The sequence below is a fragment of the Polistes canadensis genome, unplaced genomic scaffold (genome assembly GCF_001313835.1).
Source record: "Polistes canadensis isolate GaletaPanama2010 unplaced genomic scaffold, ASM131383v1 scaffold_280, whole genome shotgun sequence".
NCBI lineage: Eukaryota > Metazoa > Arthropoda > Insecta > Hymenoptera > Vespidae > Polistes > Polistes canadensis.
The window spans coordinates 34504-51986 of record NW_014569827.1 but is presented as its reverse complement, the minus strand read 5'-3'; the positions used below and the strand labels follow the sequence as shown (position 1 = coordinate 51986).

Sequence of the window (17483 nt, the reverse complement as noted above, 5' to 3'; positions counted from 1 at the left end):
AGATTTATCTTCGCAGAATGGATCCGTAGTGGAAAGTGTTTGAGCGTCACTGGGAGCAATATACCATGATGTCAGCCACTCTGCCGTGGCTCCGCTTTGCCAGGGTCGGTGCCGGGGGTGGTTTGGCTTCGCTGGGGTACAAAATGATATCATTGGGTTATAAATTCCAAGCAGAGACACCGGCGGCCCGATCGTCCTCCCCCACCCCTTCTTCTTCCTTCTTGTTACAACCCTTCTCTGAATTCTCCGACCCTCGTCCTCTCTTCTTCCCTCATTCTCTGTCTTTCTATATATATGTATATATATATATATATATATTTCTCTTCCTCTCTTCTATCTTTCTCCGTTTCTCCTCTGTACGTCCTTTCCGTTTCCACGTCCGGAACCAACCACCCACCCCCATGACTCTGAGAAATATATCTGCCACTTGGCCTCGAACGAATAAACAGAATATCCAGATAATTTTCCATATCCCATTCCTCGATGCGGCCACGATTTTCTCTAGACACTTTTATCCCCGTTCTTTTTCTTTCTTTTCTTCTTTTTTTTTTTCCTTTCCGCAACCGATCATTATGCCCACGAAGTCTATGTACAAAGAGGACGATCGCAGTGTCATAAATATGGCTACGATATACACAATGAGATGATGATTTCTATTGCCACTAGAGAGCGCGTCGATTCGCTTGAATAATTGGTTATGATATCACAAAGTCAAGAAAAAATAACAATAGCATGAAAAATATGTCGATAAATCATCATAAAAAAATTGTAAAATGGAATTTAATTTATCTTTAACTCAATTAGTATAAAAATGAATAATACTGCGTGTAAAATGTAATTGCCAGTTACCTTAAACAGTAAACCACAAAATCAACAATATCAAATATCCTGTTGAGCTGTAAGAAAATGAATCCTGATCCTTTATTATTTATTTTACAAATTCGACGAAAACACGTATCTCAATTGTCCTCCTTGTATAGAACTTCGTTATTATGCCCTTTTTATTTCGTCCGTCATCATTTCGCTCTTACACTAAGGTACAAATGATACTTTTTAACGTTTGCAATCTTTTGTCACAGGTTTGTATCAACCCCTACCTCTTCAGACACCCTGTATAAAAGCGATATCACCTAACGAGGGTTGGACGACGGGTGGATCTACCGTGATAATCATCGGCGAAAACTTTTTCGATGGGCTTCAAGTTGTTTTCGGATCTATGCTGGTTTGGAGTGAGGTTAAGGTCTTTTAATTCTTAAAATACCGAACACACCTTTTTAAACAAACGATACAGAGCGAGAAACAGTTTTTATTCGTTTAGGACAGACAGACGGAACGATCTTATTTTGTAAATTTGTTTTCTTACAGATAATTACTCCGAGCGCGATCAAGGTGCAAACGCCGCATAGAGAGATACCGGGTGTCGTCGAAGTTACGTTATCTTACAAAAGTAAACAATTCTGTAAAGGAGCACCTGGCCGATTTGTTTACGTGTGTAAGTGTATTACTTAGTAAAGAAAATGTGTTCAACGGAAGAACAACAAATTACAACGTTTTTATTAATAAATTGCAGCATTAAACGAGCCAACGATCGACTACGGTTTTCAAAGGTTACAAAAATTAATTCCACGACATCCGGGCGATCCGGAAAAATTGCCAAAAGAAATTATTTTAAAACGAGCTGCCGATTTGGCGGAAGCATTGTACAGTATGCCAAGGACCGGAAACGCGGGTATCGCGGGGGCGTCGAGGAGTCCAGGAGCGGGACACCCACCGGCGCCCCCGACTTCGAGTTCGGCGACAGCGTTCAACTCGTACACGGGACAACTTGCGGTTACGGTGCAAGAAAATGGTAGTGCTGGCAAGTGGACCGACGGTGAGTATCAACAATTCTAAAGCATTTTTTTATCATGTGTATAACTCGTCGCTCGATAGAAAAAAAAACAAACAAAAAATACAAGCCAAGCGACCGACTTCTTTTATCAATTTTGCGAAAATTTCATTGATATCACATTCGAATGAATTATTCAAAAAGAAAATAAATATAATGTTGTACAGAGTAAAACGAACGTTCGCGTGATTTGACTATTATACCCCAAGATGATTTAAATTGAACGTGAAAATTAGATAAGTAAATTAAAAAAGATCAATAAAGAAAAATATATAATATAATGATTAAACGGTATCGATATATTACCGTCATAGCATAAGAAATCCGTCATTGTTAGTAATTCCTCGGCATTGTCATCAATGCAAAGCGCTTTTCGACAAAGTCGGAAACACAAAGCGCAAACGACGTACAAAATGTGGAGCGATGAGATATATGTACTTACGAGTTCGTCTGACGGGCAGGTTTCTGTTTCTAGACGGTAGTTCCGTGACGACAGGAGCCACGGCAGGTGGCGGAGGGGGCGGCGGGAGCGTAGGGGGCAGCGTAGGTGGTAGCGTTGGGGGTACGAACGACGCTTACAGACAAAGCAGCAGTGCCAGTCCACGAGGGGTTGTAACCGGTGGGAGTGGTTACTGCGGAAGTTCGGCTAGCACCCCGCACAGCCACAGTACCAATGGCAGTTATTCAGTTCCAAATCCATACACTGGGAGCCCGACTTTATACACGTCGAGTAAGTTACCACTCAATTTCTAATTTTTCCTTTATTTTCTCTCACGACTCTTTTCTATCTTTCTATTTATCTTCCTTTTCTTGCTTTATTTCTATATTTCTTTCGCTTAACCCCCGTTTATAAATGAAAAACTCGAGTTCTCGATTTGCTTGCCCGTTGAAACGTGCGATGATCATCTCGTGCATGTTGCGCGCTTATTCATCTTACTTTACACGATTACCAACCACCCACCCACCTACATGCACGCACTCATATACATCCATTCATATACATGCGCACAGAAACATCGAGACACATCCAGCACATTCATTCATTCATTCATTCATACATGCATACATACATACGCTCGCTCAGTCTCTCTTTATGGTTTTTTTCCTTATGTGGAATTTTCGTTTTAGCGCACGAACAATACGGCATATTCTATACATCCGGGGACGGGAGTGCGTTCGCCCCTGTAGTACGACCACCGACCACCTCAGTCCCACCGCACTGGTCCACACAGCACCACCTCGCTACAGCCGCCCAGTAACCGCTAACCGTCCACCATCACCACCACCATCACCATCACAACTACCCTACTACGCGCTGAGATTAAAGTGTTATCAGAGTGACATGCACGAACTACGAGACTCGAGAATGTAGGTACATTCATTCATTCATTCATTTACCATCTCTTCTTCCATATTCCTAATGAAATTTTTTATCACTTCTTTTGATAATCCCAATTTGATTTCATCATCTTAAATGATGGTGTTAACCAATGAAATTATTACAATCTCACAAACATATGCACCACCGCTTTTTCTGCCCAATTTCATTTCTTCCTTTTTTTTTTGCTTACGTACCTCCTCTACCTCTCTCTATCTTATGTTAGAAAAACGATATCAAGCTAGATAACGAGCCTTTTTCGTACATTACCGAGTAGAATATCTCGAACGTTCGACGACATCGAGGAGGAGGAGGAGGAGGGAGGACGTCATCGAAGTCGTTAGAATGATCGTTTCGTTGGCACGTGTCTGCATATGGAATCGTGCCCTAAGTACTATGGAACTTCGTGTTGAGAGTAGAACGACCATGAACTCGATGACGTAGGAAAAAAAAAAGAAAAAGAGAGAGAGAGAGAGAGAGAGAGAGAGAGAGAGAAGAAAAATAAAAAAAAAAACAAATGGTAAAAGAAATAAAAAAAATATATAGTCGTAGAAAACGTATAGCTGAAAATAGTAAAATGAAAGGGAAGCATCGGGTTCGTTTCAAGGATAAAACCCCATTTACGTTAACTTTACCATAAATGGTAATATAAAATGATGCTCGAGTTTAAATCTATTTATCTATCCATCATTTATCTTTTTAATACCTTTCATGATGTCTCCCACGTTCTTCCTAATATTTTTCGGATGTCACCTCTATTTCTTATAGTTTTTTCTCTCTTCTTTTCTTATATTTCTTTTTGTTAATTTGTTAAACAGAACATTCCCCCTTCCCACTGTATTGACACTTTACTGACCGGCCGCTCAGCCGCAGATACTCCCTGGCGCCGGCTGTTTTTCGGCTGTTTTTCGGCTGTTTTTCGGCACCATCGCACGGGGGTATCTGTGCGTTTCGTATGCTCAGAAAGAATTGTCCGCTTTCTGTTATTACAGAATATTACAGGATAGGATAATTAGATTTAATAAAATGTTGATAACAACAATGCAAGAAAAGCGATTTTTCGGTAAGCGTGGGCGATAAAAAAGCCGATTAATAGGCGATCGGTCAGTAAAGTGCTCATTTACGTAAAGTGAAATATATGACGGAGGAAGAGGCGATTATACTAATGTATAACCGACAGTGGCCTTGTTGTAGGATTAGGAGAGGTGGTTGGCTCACCGTTCAACATGAATCCATTTGTGTTGCCAACATGCAGCCAAGGCTACTCGACTGCCGGCAGTCCACTACTCTCGTCAAATGGCAAATAATGTTATGAGATGTAAGACTCCGATGGATGAAGAACCTAACTGCTGGTATCATCGTGGGAAGAGGACTTTGCGTACCGAGAGAATAAGGACGAATCAACCGCGATGTCCCCTTTCCTATATTAATCTTACTATTTCTATCTCCTTTCTTCTTTATTTTTCCACTCTCACTATCCTTTCTCTCTTTCTTTCTTTCCTTTCTTCCATTTCTCACTCTTCTTACCCCTTTTCTATCCTCGCAAATTATTTCCTTTTTTCTCTTCGAGTCGACGAATGAAAATTATTGTCCGAAGGATTTAACAAATCTCTCTCGACAACGCAAAGAATTTTACCGAATTTGTTATGCTCGAATTAATTAAAGAATCATACATATCGTACAACGAGAACAGATGGTGTCACATCTATTTAATACTTATAGAAGAGTTTTTTCATTTGTTATTAAAAAATAACTTGAACAAAAAATAAAATCAATTGTTCGATTATTCAATTGCATGTTTATTTGCTTGATACTAAGGATGACTAAATGTATCGTGTTAATAAAACTATAATTTCATTTATTGTAACATTTGTTCATTGCGTTAGAGATATATTAGATATATATATATTTTATCTACATATAATATATATTATATATTTACTATCTATATTATAAATGTATATATATAATATATATACACACATAATATATTGTTCATCTATATAATATATATCTATATATAAATATATAAATATATATCTATATCTATAAGAATGAAAGCATTGAAAAATGTGACACCATTAGAAGAACATATCGCTTAGCGGTGAGCAAGCAAGCAAGCAGACTCGATAGTTTTTAGTAAACATTTTTCGAATTCCAAATATTTTATCTTCCCAATCCTTTTCCCCAACCTTTCCGAATCATCTCTCCTTTCACGCTCCGAACATCCAAACCTACCTATCTACGTTTTAAGAGACTAATCTCGCCTAGATAGAATAATATTTAACATAATGTAATTTGTAAATTATCTGTAAATATTGTTGCGATGTACAAAATGACAAAACTATATAATGCGAGACGATTATTCGAGAGAAAAATTAACAAAAAAAAGAAGAGAGAAAAAAAAAAGGAAAAACAAATGCGATCGTAGAGCGTAAAGTTATATATATATATATAGGAATTGTAAATAGTATCGTAGAAGAGACGAAAAAAATGAAAAAAGATAACAAAAAAAAGAAAACCACAAAAAATAAGGCCCGTAGCTTATCCGTATAATTGTTAACAACGCCATCCAATTTTTTAACGAACCATTCGTCGATCGAACACGAACCATTCCATTCGTGTTTCCTTCCACGATCATTCACACTCGAGATAACCAACTAATTTCTTACGATCGATCATCTTTGGTTTATCCCAATCGTTCTTATTTCCATCTAATCAATGATGATCTTCCACTATACATACTACCATATTCTAATTGGAGAAAAGAAAGAAAATGTCGTTGACTGTGACACGAGGATAAAGTTGGACCGAGCGCGATCTGTAGTCGAAGGAAAACACAATCGATAATATCGGAATTCGTTTGATAAGCCAACCCTTATTATCTTATACCGGGAATATTCCTCCTCACACACGAATCACAAAGAAAGTATACGAAGCCATTTATACATCAACGAGAAATAACGAAACTTTCGATTAGTCCCAAATGTTTGTTTTATTTTGTTTTCAGCACAATTCTACGAGCATACAGGAACGTCGTCGTATCGTTTTCTTATGAACAAGTTTGTATAAACGAGCTCATACGTACGAGCCGTTCGTTGTTTGAATTATTATTGTAAAATGTTCCTTTATTTATTCCATATCGAAATATTTCGGTACTCGCTATTTCATACCGAAATATCATTCAAAATATTCTAATACTTTGAGAATAAAACGGGGAACTCAATTCTTTTTCTGATCTTTTAATTCAATAAAATATATCATTCGGTTATTATTATTATTATTATTATTATTATTAAATACAGTTTTTAATTCGATCACACGCACACAATCACACATCTTTCGTAGGGCGCGTCGTTCTTGTACGCGTGCATTTAAATAATGCGTTTAGAACAACATTCGAGCGTACAAGCACTCTCTCGTCGTTGTATATTAAAATAAATTAAACTTACATTTTTGAGAATTAAAACAAGATGGATCATATTGTGTTAGCTGACGTCATCAACCTATCTTTTTCACTCTTTCTCTCTCTATTTCTCTCTATCTTTCTCTTTCTCTTTCTCTCTCTCTCTCTTTCTACAATTATACGTGTGTACATACATATATGCACGATACGTATAGATTAAACTTATCAATAATTATCGATTAACAATTCAATATCTCACTTACAGTCGAGGATCTACCCTATTCTACGCAAGATTGCTAGTAAGTATTCGTTTAAGAATTTACGAACTTTGTTATCCGTACGTCACCCTTGTTTGATTTGCGTTACACTTGCAGAACACGAATTAACTAATGAAATAGTTAATTTGTCGATCATAACATTGTTAAATATATTATTAAATAAAATGATAGAAAAAAATATTATAGCTGGCTTTTTTCTCTTACACTTTTTGTTACTATATGTTACTTTATAAATTAATAAATAAATAACTTTTATATATCGAATTATATATACGAATTTTCTACAACAAGAAAAGCAATAAACAACGATTGTAAGAGTTCACATTTAGTCTAATTAACGTGATAATAATCGATATCGTGAAAAGGCAATAATAAGGATGGTAGTTGATCGTTGAAAACGCATGGTGGACGACCAATTCAGTCCCGAGAGAACGCGCATTCGATTTAACAAATAGCGAAACAGGATCTCCAAGACCACTTCGAAACGATTAGTTCACATGGTGTCCTGTTACCTCCGGCCACCAAACGATGCCGTACGTATGATGTACGTTATTGTAAGGCTGTTTGCGTTATTAGATTTAGATCGGCTGGAACACGGCACGTGGCTAAAGAAGGGCTGCACGTGTCACACTACAAACGTTACAACGTGAGTATAATACAAAATCGTTTCTCTCTCATGTCAGTGAATTGCTTCGAAGCTTTTACCCTCCTGCCAAGAGCTCTAACACTTCCCATACATATACTACATTGTTTTTCTCAAAAAAAGATTACATTGATTTTTCTTCTTTTACAACAATATCTTCATCGATAAGTTAACATAATAAACTCTTATAAAATATTAATAATCAATGTCATCTACAAAATTATGTATAATATAAAGATTTAAAGAAAAGTGTCCTCCTCTATATTATGTATATGTTACCGTCAAAGTCGGAAACTTTTCAAAAAAATATCAGAGATTGCAATGCTATAAATTGTACAACTTTGCTATTTCTTTGACAAGTTTTGGTAAATATTTTTTATACTAAAAGTGAATAGATTTTAATGAAACTTATATTAAATTAAAGAACACTCTTTTGTCTACGCGTAGAATACCATATCGAGTTATAAATTTAGCATGAAAAGTTCTGAAATGTCAGAGAATGCAATGCTGTAAATTGTGCATCTTTGCAATTTCTTTGAAATGTTTCAGCAAATATTTTTTATACTTAGAGCATATGAATCTTAATGATTTTTATATTAAATTAAGGGGCACACTTTTGGCTACACGTAGAGTACCTTATTGAGTAATAAATCAATCTGAAAAAGTTCATAAAATGGCAAAGAATGCGATGCTGCAAATTTTCTAGTTACATGGTTAAGCCGATATTGGTAATAGTAGTGCTCTACCTTTATCTTACCGACCAAGATCTGATGGTAACTTGTTTTGGAAAATTTTTTACTGTCGGTAAGATAAAGGTAGAGCACTACTATTACCGACATTGGGTTAGCCATGTTACTACAATTTCAATATATTTTAAACTTTTTTATTTCCTAGTAACTTTTAAATTATAATTCTCATTATAGAAATGTAAAGAAAACTTTTTGTACGAGATTGAAACTAATAAAATATACTAACATTAAATTAAATAATTAGTTAAATTTATTTCTATCATGTAAAGAAAATCCTAAAAAATCTTTAAAAAACCGACCGTCACAAGTGGTGACTCCCTTAACGTTGCACTATTCTGCATTTTTTTTCTGTTCACCTGCTTGGATTTTTTGTTTTGGTTCGGCTACCTTGACTACTTTCGGCTATCCTCGGCTACCTTCGGCTATCCTCCAACGAAGAAGATGTATCTACCAAAAATAATCAAACATAACCATAAAAAACATTTCAACAACATATACAAACAAAAGTTGAAGGAATATGGTAAGAACATTTTTGTGTGTGATAAATTAAAGTACGTTTGAATTATTAACGATTATGAAATATAAACTGTGTATATGTATTTAAATATTATTTATTATTTCAGTATTCTTTAGTTCATAAAACTGAAAATGCACATGAAGACAGTATTTGGACATGTGCTTGGGCATGTCCAAAGAAAAAAAAAGATATGAATCTTGATATGGAAGATTCGAGGTAATATTCTTTAAATAATACCATTATGATGCAGTAAAAATTGTATCAATTTTAATTTGACAGAGATTCCATGCAATCGAATGATGATGAGATACCTGAGTATATAGTAACTGGATCGGTGGATGATTCTGTTAAAGTTTGGGAGCATAAAAATGAGTCTCTATATTTGAAGCATAAATTAACTGGACATTCCCTTGGAGTGGTTTCAGTAGCTGTGAGTTCGGATGGTTTAAGTACGTTATAGACAAATGAGAGAAAAAAGAACCTTTTATTCTTTCCAATACAATATGTCTAGAAAGTAATAAATAATGTATTATATTTTCTTGTTGTTTCCAGAGTGCGCATCGAGTTCGCTTGATTCTAGTTTGAAGATATGGGATTTGGAGTCAGGTGAAAAGATGTCTAACATTGAAGTGGGACCCGTTGATATTTGGACAGTGGTATTTTCTCCTGACGATAAATTTGTTGTATCCGGTAGTCATTCTGGTAAGATACATTTGTATGGAACGGAAAGCGGAAAACAAGAGCAAACGTTGGATACAAGAGGTGGAAAATTTACACTCAGTGTTGCCTTTGTAAGTACCCTTTTTTTTAAAATAAATTATTTTCTGTGTATATAGGAACTATTACATCGATTACAGAGCGAGTTAATATCCATACTTATTTCTAGAGTCCTGATGGTAAATATATTGCTAGCGGTGCGATAGATGGTATCATTAATATCTTTGATGTTACTTATGGTAAAGTTCTCCGTACATTGGAAGGTACATTTAAGAAAGTATAAACTAACATTTGTTATATATTAATCCTACACACACACTCCACTCTCTTTCTTTCTTTCTCTCTCTTTCTCTCCCTCTCTCTCTCTCTCTCTCTATCTCTCTCTATCTCTATCTCTCCTGCTTCTTATAGAAAGATATATTAAAAAGTTTTTTTTAGGTCATGCGATGCCTATCAGATCCTTATGTTTCTCTCCTGATTCTCTGTTACTCTTGACCGCATCGGATGATGGACACATGAAAATATATGACGTGTCAGTTTCTAAACATATCTAAGAAAGTTTAACTAACAATATTACTATATTACTATTATTATTATTATTATTATTACTATAAACTTTTGTGCTATTATTATTTATACTTATGTGCTTCTTCTCTAAAAGAAAAAAGAAAAAGAAATTACATTTTTATCTTATATTTTATTATAGAAAAGATGCGAATTTAGCAGGAACCATGTCAGGCCATGCCTCTTGGGTACTCGGGGTTGCTTTTGCACCTAATGGAAAAAGATTTGTTTCCAGCAGTTCAGATCATACGGTCAAAGTTTGGGATTTAGCGCGTCGTAACTGTTTGCATACATTTAAAGAGCATAATGATCAGGTATAATCATTAACATAAATAATTTATAATATTCGTTTATCAAAAACATATTTCTACGCTTAACTAATCACCAATATCTAAATGTTTTCACATACGTTCGCGTACCATAGCATTTGTTTTTCAATGATTACAAGTATAGATTTAATCGAACGATAATCAATGATAATAACAATTATTTTTTGTTAACAGGTATGGGCAGTAAAATATCATCCACGAAAGAACAATACAATTGCGTCGGTATCCGAAGACAAATCAATTAATCTTTATGATTGTCCTTTATAATGCATAATAATTATAAAAGTAAATATACAAAAATAAAGAAACAATTTTCATTACTACGTTTTCTTCTTCTTTTTACGAGAAAACTTCGAAATATTTTTACGCAGTATTATTATTATGATTATTATTATTATTAAAATCTTAAACAGTAAATATTTATATAATGAAAAACATGAATTATAGTAGCTAGAAATTTTATTATTCAGCACTTATTAGTATACAAATTATACTTAAATACCTGCCAAATGTAAAGTATAATATAATAATAATAGAGAAATAAATGTTACTTATATCCTAAGAAGAATAAGGGGAGAGACTTATTACGCAATGATTATGAAAAAATATGCAGGATGGATGCGAAGAAAAAATTCGTTTAAAAAAAAAAAAGAAAATAAATGAAAAGGCGACCCCTTTTATATCCGAGTTGGGACGGTTAAATTTAATTAACCCGAACTGGAATGGGGTTCGATACTTATAAATGCCATTTAATAAATAGTGAAACAATAATAAAGAAAAAATAAAATATTTCTGTACTCCATATTACGCCAAACATTTTTCTTCTAATGGAACGTGCGGTTCGCAAAAGAAGGAACGATGACACAATATAGAATGCAACATATTTGAAATAAGATAACAGGAACAAAAAAAAAAGAAAATCAATGAATGAAAAACAAAAAAAAAAGAAAAAAATACAGTGGTGATCTGTTAACAAACAATTCGGATAGCGAACATCATAATTGAATGGATTAAATTGTTTAAATGAATCATCCACCGTAAAAAAACATAATAAATTAAATTGAAATACAACGAATCCGTACGCGATAGATCTCTGTGCATATTTTAATACTAATATATATATACCTCTTTTAAAAAGTATGATATATATAACTTGATTTGGTAGACATAATTTAAATACGAATGAATTTATCTATAATAAGATGTACGACGACGAAAATATATGTATATATAAGCAATGTATCGATTGCAAAATTGATCGAAGTAGACTAGAAACTTAGAGTTGTATTATTTATAAAATTGTTTTCTTCTCACAAATAATTTCATCACCTTAAATAGTATTACTTTACGTAGACCATTAAATTGATATATTCATATTATATAAACTGTTACCACTAATTTACTAAATAATTTTCTTTGCATGTTGTTTGAAAAAACACATATTCAAATTTGACCAAATGTATCTCACACATCGTCGTTATCAGTCTTCAAAAGTAATTAGACGATGCTCTTTCTTTCTTTCTTTCTTTCTTTCTCTCTCTCTCTCTCCCTCTCATTGAAAAAGAATATGTACTATTAACTACAACGAAAACAAAATACAGATCTAACTTTTTTCTCATTCGATTTTCACTAATTAAAGATGTACAGCAGCGAGCGTATCACCTGTGTATTGTAATAACAGACAGTTTGCTAACTTTTTTCTTTTCTACACTTCTTAATCACATTTAATATATATACAAAATGGAATAAATAATCCCGCGTATAATTAATTACTAATATAGACGCTAGAGAATTTTATACTGACTCGTATCGATGGAATTATGTCATATTATTATATTATATACAACACGCAAACAGACAAAACGTTTAAACAGGAATGAATTATGGAAATTTCCTGCTATTTCTCCTCTCTCATCGTTTTTCTTTCTTTACACATATAAAAAAAAAAAAAGTAAAAGAGAAACATGATCTTGAAAATAATAAAATAAAATGTAAGATAAATTCTATATATTTATAGAATTTAAGAAACGTATCAAAAGATAAATACATTGGATAAAACCACGCGAATTATCCATCGAAAAGAAGAAAAAAAAAAATACTAAAGCAACGCGCGATTGCAAAATAAATGGATGAATTTTTGTTCTTTTCCATTTTTTTATAATGACTAGGTTTGCAACAATAAAAAAATTACTGCTACAAAACTTGTAAGATTTTACTCTATACCGTCGTTACTCTCGAAGAGGCCGTAGCTATTTCCGTTTGACTTTCTGTAACTTCGAACTTTCCTTCCTCATCGTCATCTGATCTGGCTTTAACTATGTGCGAAGGAATGTCTGCCGATTTAGGGTTGTAATTAAAGGGTGGTACGACAGCTGACGCCGGTGGTGTACGTCCATTACCCATGGACATGACTGGTATTTGTGCAACATCCGAATTTGGTGGGTCTACTGTTATAAAAGAACCAAGCCGTGACATGCGTTTAACGCTGTCAATTTCATTTCCAGCATCGTTTCCCTGTTGACGCCGTAAAACAACGGTATTATCTCCTTGTACGATTTCTTTTTTTGACGTGGTAGGATTAGATGATTTAACGGGAATCTTACATGGCGCCTCGTTCGCGTTCATACCGCTCAAGTCGCATGAATTTCTATATTTTATTCCGCTGGCTTGAACGTTCGTTATAGATGGCTGTTTGGATCGAGATTTTTGTATAGACAACTTATGACTGTCGTCTTGAGGAACTCCTTCGAACGTAGAGCTACGAAACAATCTAAACGCGGGTGGTTTGCTTGAAATTATTTGCCCGTCTACTACCTCCGTCGCACCGCTGACAGGTGTTATCCATTTTCTCGCGTCCGATTTATCAGACAATTGTTTCGTCTTGTTTTCTTCTACCTTCTTCCAAAGACTAGCGATTTTACTCGTAGCTTCCTTTGCTAGTCTACGACTTTGTACGCCGTTCGACGTGTCAGATATAATACTGGAATTACTGTTAGATCTCTGACCTAATGGTCCTACCTTTCTATAAACCTTCCCACTATCATTTTGCAATGCACTCTGATTACTTGTCAAACCTTTACCTGTTCCTGTTATTTTGGAACCGCTCTTAGGAATTCCTAACGTTGGCATGACTTTTGATACCTGTGGTTTTTCAATACCATTTGCTTTAACACCTTTCGTCTGATATGTTTGATGAGCTCTCACTGAAATTTTCGATTTGCCAACTGCCGGATGAATCTTTGACGTTCCTTTTATCGGTTTAGCAATTTTAGTTTTAACCGGCGAGGCTGGTGAAAATACTGTTGGTGCATTTTCTACTTCTGGCTCATCCTTAGTGAATGTTCCTTGACGTTCTAATGGTTTTGTCGGTGGTACTTCAGCTTTACATTCGTTTTGGCTATTTGAAGAGCATGCAGGTGGTGTACTGTGCCGTTTGTTGGGTCTGGTAAATGTTAACGAAGATCCCTTGCTGGGAACCGATGTTCTTTTACTCGCAGCATTCATATTTTTAATTTTATTTTCATAACTGGCAATAGCAGACGATATCTTTGGACTGGTATTTGTTTTCAAAGGTTCTTTCGTAGCAGCAGTTACACCTGAACCGTTGCTTTGCCTAAGAGTAGTAGCCCTGGTAGTTCTAACAATAGGAGAGGTATTACTACGTCCAATAGGAATAGCACTAATTGGAGTTGGATGTTTCAAGGGCGACGACTGTGGAGTTGGTTTTCTAGTAATTGGATTAGAATACAATGCTTTTCTCCTTCCACGAATTGCTTTTGGACTTCCTGGTTCCGACTTGTCCGTATTATTCGAATCCGCGCTAACGTCTCTACTGCTACTCATTCCTGGCTTAATTATACGTGGACGCTTCATTACCTGACATTGTTCTTCGGTGCAATTAGAACCATTGTCGCTCCCCGATTCCACAGGATCAATTTCTTCTTGAACATGTTCTACGTCAGATTTATCCTTTTCTTCCTGGACATTGTGATTGAATCTTTGGGAAATGTCTTGTGTTTGATGCGTATACGTGTCCATTAATTTTTTAGATACCCCATTGACAAAACATAATCTTAGACTTTGTTCAGACCCAGATTCGTTCGATACTAGGCTTAAAGTTTCTTGATCCAATAAAACATCGTCACCAAGAGAAATGGCATGATTCTTGCTAGATTCATTCAAGGTATTTAATACTATAGTAGCATTATGCTCCAACATGTTATTGATTTCTTCCAATGCAACGTTGTGCACGTTATCAGTGTTTTCCTTTTCTAAAGCATTTACCGTTGCTTCTAAATCACAGTCATCAGTCTTTTGCAAACACTCCGAATCATTTAACGTTCTTGTGCGATATCTTTCTTTATTTTCTTGATTTTCGGCACGCTTCTTTCTCAGTGCCTTAGGCATCGGCAATTTCGTGAGCGTAGGAATGGAAGATTTGCTAGCAGATGCTGGATCTTCAACTTCTGGATCCTTTTGTTGACAGAACTGTTCTATTTCTTCTTTGTTACTTGCGAGCGCATTGATACTTGGAAATGGATTTTCAAGTACCTGAGTTTGAAAGCGTGCCCTATCTTCTTGTCTACGTTGTTTGGGTGTTAATTTGGAGATAGGAGAACACTTGCCTTGGATTATTTTATTTGGCGTCTCTCCTGGTTTACCTTCTTGCTTACGCCTCTCTTCTTCTTTCTTAACAATTTCAGCAGCGATCGTATACGTTTTATATCTCTCTTTTGCCAAATTTCTCTTTTGTTTCGGCGTTAAATGACTTTTATTCGATCTTTTCTTTGGAGTCGATTCTGCAGAACTGCTGAGACAATATTCCGAAGAAATTGTAGTAACTCCTTCGTCGGTATCGTTCTCACCTTCGTCAATAGCTTCTACCAAAGTAGGTGGTACTTCTTCTGTGCGTAATTCTGTATCTATACATAAAGTATCGTTGCACAAAGTATCTGTGTTTCCTTCCATCGTCGACTGATCCATTTCACTCACTTCGTTGAAGAGAGATGGAGGATTAATATTTTCTAAATATTCACTTAGGCTATTGTTACCGCTTGATTGCATACCTTCGGCATATCGCATACACGTAATGGACAACACATTAGCGACAGGCTTAAGAAGATCAAATACTGGATCACTTCCTGATAACGAATGTGAATCATGATCCTTATTATCAGCTACTTCCGAGGTAATACTCGCAACACTCAGCATACTGTTTTCCATATCTCCAACATCTAACAGTTCGTCCATTACCGAAGGGGGCTTAACGTTTTCCAAATGAGAGTGTACACAATCGTTGAGCAAATTCTCTAAACTACCGGTATGACTTTGTCCCTGATTCAATGCTCTTTTAGCCACAACCCCAAGAGGCAAAGATTTCTTTCGACAATTTCGCGTGTCGGTAGCCGATTGATTCTTAGTTTGAACGGGTGGTAGAGAAGTAGAGTAACATCTGTCTCTGTTCACGTAACTTTCTATGTTGTCCGTAGGTCCAGCGTAACTGGCGGTCAAAGACAATAAACTTCCCATAGACGATGGTGGTTTAATGGCATCGAGATCGATAGATGTCATACTTGTTGTTTCCATTTCATTTTGCTTATTAACTTCGGCATCGACTGCTTCTGCTAATTTAATGGCTTCCTGCTGAATGATCTTGGAATCAGTCATACTTACATGCTCATCGTCTTCGCCTTCCGCGATGTCAGACATGGTTGTTGTTTGACCATCTGGAACATCGCTTTTGAAGGAAGGAATCATAGGAGCACTGATGCTTATACTTGGAAAAGACATTTCATTGGGGGAATCTTCGTTCCACGTATCACTTAATATACTTTGTTTCATCGTATTTGAAGAATCTCTTTCTCGTATCGCTTCGGTTTGTTGTACCAAAGTAGCTGTCAGCCGATCCAACGATGCGATCATAGCATCGGGATCGCGTTGACGTCTATAAACATCTTCTTCCACACGTTTAATCGTCTTATCAACAACGTATGTTACCTTTCCATCGATATCATCCTTCGTACTTTCAATACTATTCTCATCTTTCAAGGAATTTTTTAAATGAGTGTAAGATTCATCATTCAATAATTTTTTCTGTTGGTTGATAATTGAAATATGCTTTCCTTTAATATTTTCAGCCGCGTTAGGAAGTCCACTTTGTATGCACAGTTCTAACAATGCGTGTTCCGATTGTTCAACCGAATCAATAGAATTACTGCTTTCGGAATCTGTACTCTTCATTCTCGTTTCGTTTACATTTTCTACAACTTCTGTCTCTGTAAATGATTCATCTTTCTTCAGGATTTTAAGGTCTTTGTTGATGCAAACATCGTTACAAGTTTCAGAAGAAGACTCTGATTTCTCTTGTATGGAGTAGTTGATATTTGATGCAGTTGTTTTGTTACTACTACTAAGAGTTACATCTATTGTTGAAGATGCAGTACGAGCAGAAAAATTATTATGATCTGTTACACTAGTTACGCTAATGTTACCGTTCAAAGAATCTTTCTGCATATTTTGAGAAAGCATCGGTTTTTCTTTACTTAATTCCTAAAAATAATAAACAATAAATAAATTTACATCAAAATAATATAATTATTTGTGTGTAGAAAATAAAACAATGTACCTTCGATTTCGTTTGATCTTCTTTAGTTGTCAAAAATTCATCTTTGGAAGATTGAATAATATCTAACAAAACTGACGACGAATGCTCTCTCAAATTATTTATAGGCAGTGCTTTTCCAGCAGTTTCTGGTTGTATTAGATTGAAAGAATCAGTTGCAGTGCCAATAGAATCGTTAGATTCTACTTGATCTAAAGCAATGCTGGTTTGATACCTCATTAAATTACTCTCTGCTCTTGGAAGTTTTTCGAAACTATTTCCTATGAAGGAATGCCTATGTCTGTAAAAAGAAAGAACCATAAAAACCGTATAAAAATATATTTGTTAATTGATAAAAAAAATAACAATGAACTGCAACCACATGCAAAAACACACACACACAAACAAATCGT

At 35.2% G+C, this 17483-nt stretch overlaps 3 protein-coding genes across 10 annotated transcripts in view; 2 read left to right on the top strand and 1 right to left on the bottom strand.

The window, feature by feature from the left end:
• LOC106791044 (transcription factor collier) overlaps window positions 1-4760 on the top strand; it is an 80337-nt gene extending 75577 nt beyond the window's left edge. The window contains exons 9-14 of one of the 2 annotated variants that reach the window (XM_014756392.1): window positions 1080-1234; window positions 1366-1492; window positions 1571-1873; window positions 2364-2618; window positions 3017-3256; window positions 4461-4540. In XM_014756392.1, coding sequence (XP_014611878.1) covers window positions 1080-1234; window positions 1366-1492; window positions 1571-1873; window positions 2364-2618; window positions 3017-3147 — 971 coding nt within the window. In that variant the 3' untranslated portion in view covers window positions 3148-3256; window positions 4461-4540. Of the gene's footprint in view, window positions 1-1079; window positions 1235-1365; window positions 1493-1570; window positions 1874-2363; window positions 2619-3016; window positions 3257-4460 lie in introns of both variants that reach the window. The other variant, XM_014756393.1, reaches the window with a different exon arrangement.
• Window positions 4761-8626: 3866 nt separating this feature from the next.
• Window positions 8627-10789, top strand: LOC106791040 (WD repeat-containing protein 61). Of its 2 annotated transcripts, none has more exons than XM_014756387.1 (8): window positions 8627-8862; window positions 8966-9075; window positions 9139-9308; window positions 9412-9650; window positions 9746-9839; window positions 10015-10108; window positions 10283-10454; window positions 10644-10789. In XM_014756387.1, the coding sequence occupies exons 1-8, from the start codon at window positions 8860-8862 to the stop codon at window positions 10734-10736; spliced, it is 975 nt and encodes a 324-aa protein (XP_014611873.1). In that variant the 5' UTR covers window positions 8627-8859; the 3' UTR covers window positions 10737-10789. The 2 variants fall into 2 exon arrangements, with proteins under 2 accessions (XP_014611873.1, XP_014611874.1); XM_014756388.1 differs by having other exon boundaries at window positions 8629-8893.
• The window catches only part of LOC106791038, a 30451-nt gene continuing 23666 nt past the window's right edge, over window positions 10699-17483 (bottom strand). For 5 of the 6 annotated variants that reach the window (XM_014756381.1, XM_014756382.1, XM_014756384.1 and 2 more), the window contains 2 exons: window positions 17095-17371; window positions 10699-17018 (listed from right to left, as the gene is read on the bottom strand). In XM_014756381.1, the coding sequence (XP_014611867.1) occupies window positions 12687-17018; window positions 17095-17371 (4609 nt within the window). In that variant the 3' untranslated portion in view covers window positions 10699-12686. The remainder of the gene's footprint in view (window positions 17019-17094; window positions 17372-17483) is intronic. The other variant, XM_014756385.1, reaches the window with a different exon arrangement.

Coding starts and splice junctions, on each gene's coding strand:
- LOC106791040 (XM_014756387.1), top strand. Junction 9,651..9,745: donor TTACACTCAGTGTTGCCTTT/GTAAGTACCCTT, acceptor ACTTATTTCTAG/AGTCCTGATGGTAAATATAT. Junction 9,840..10,014: donor AGTTCTCCGTACATTGGAAG/GTACATTTAAGA, acceptor AGTTTTTTTTAG/GTCATGCGATGCCTATCAGA.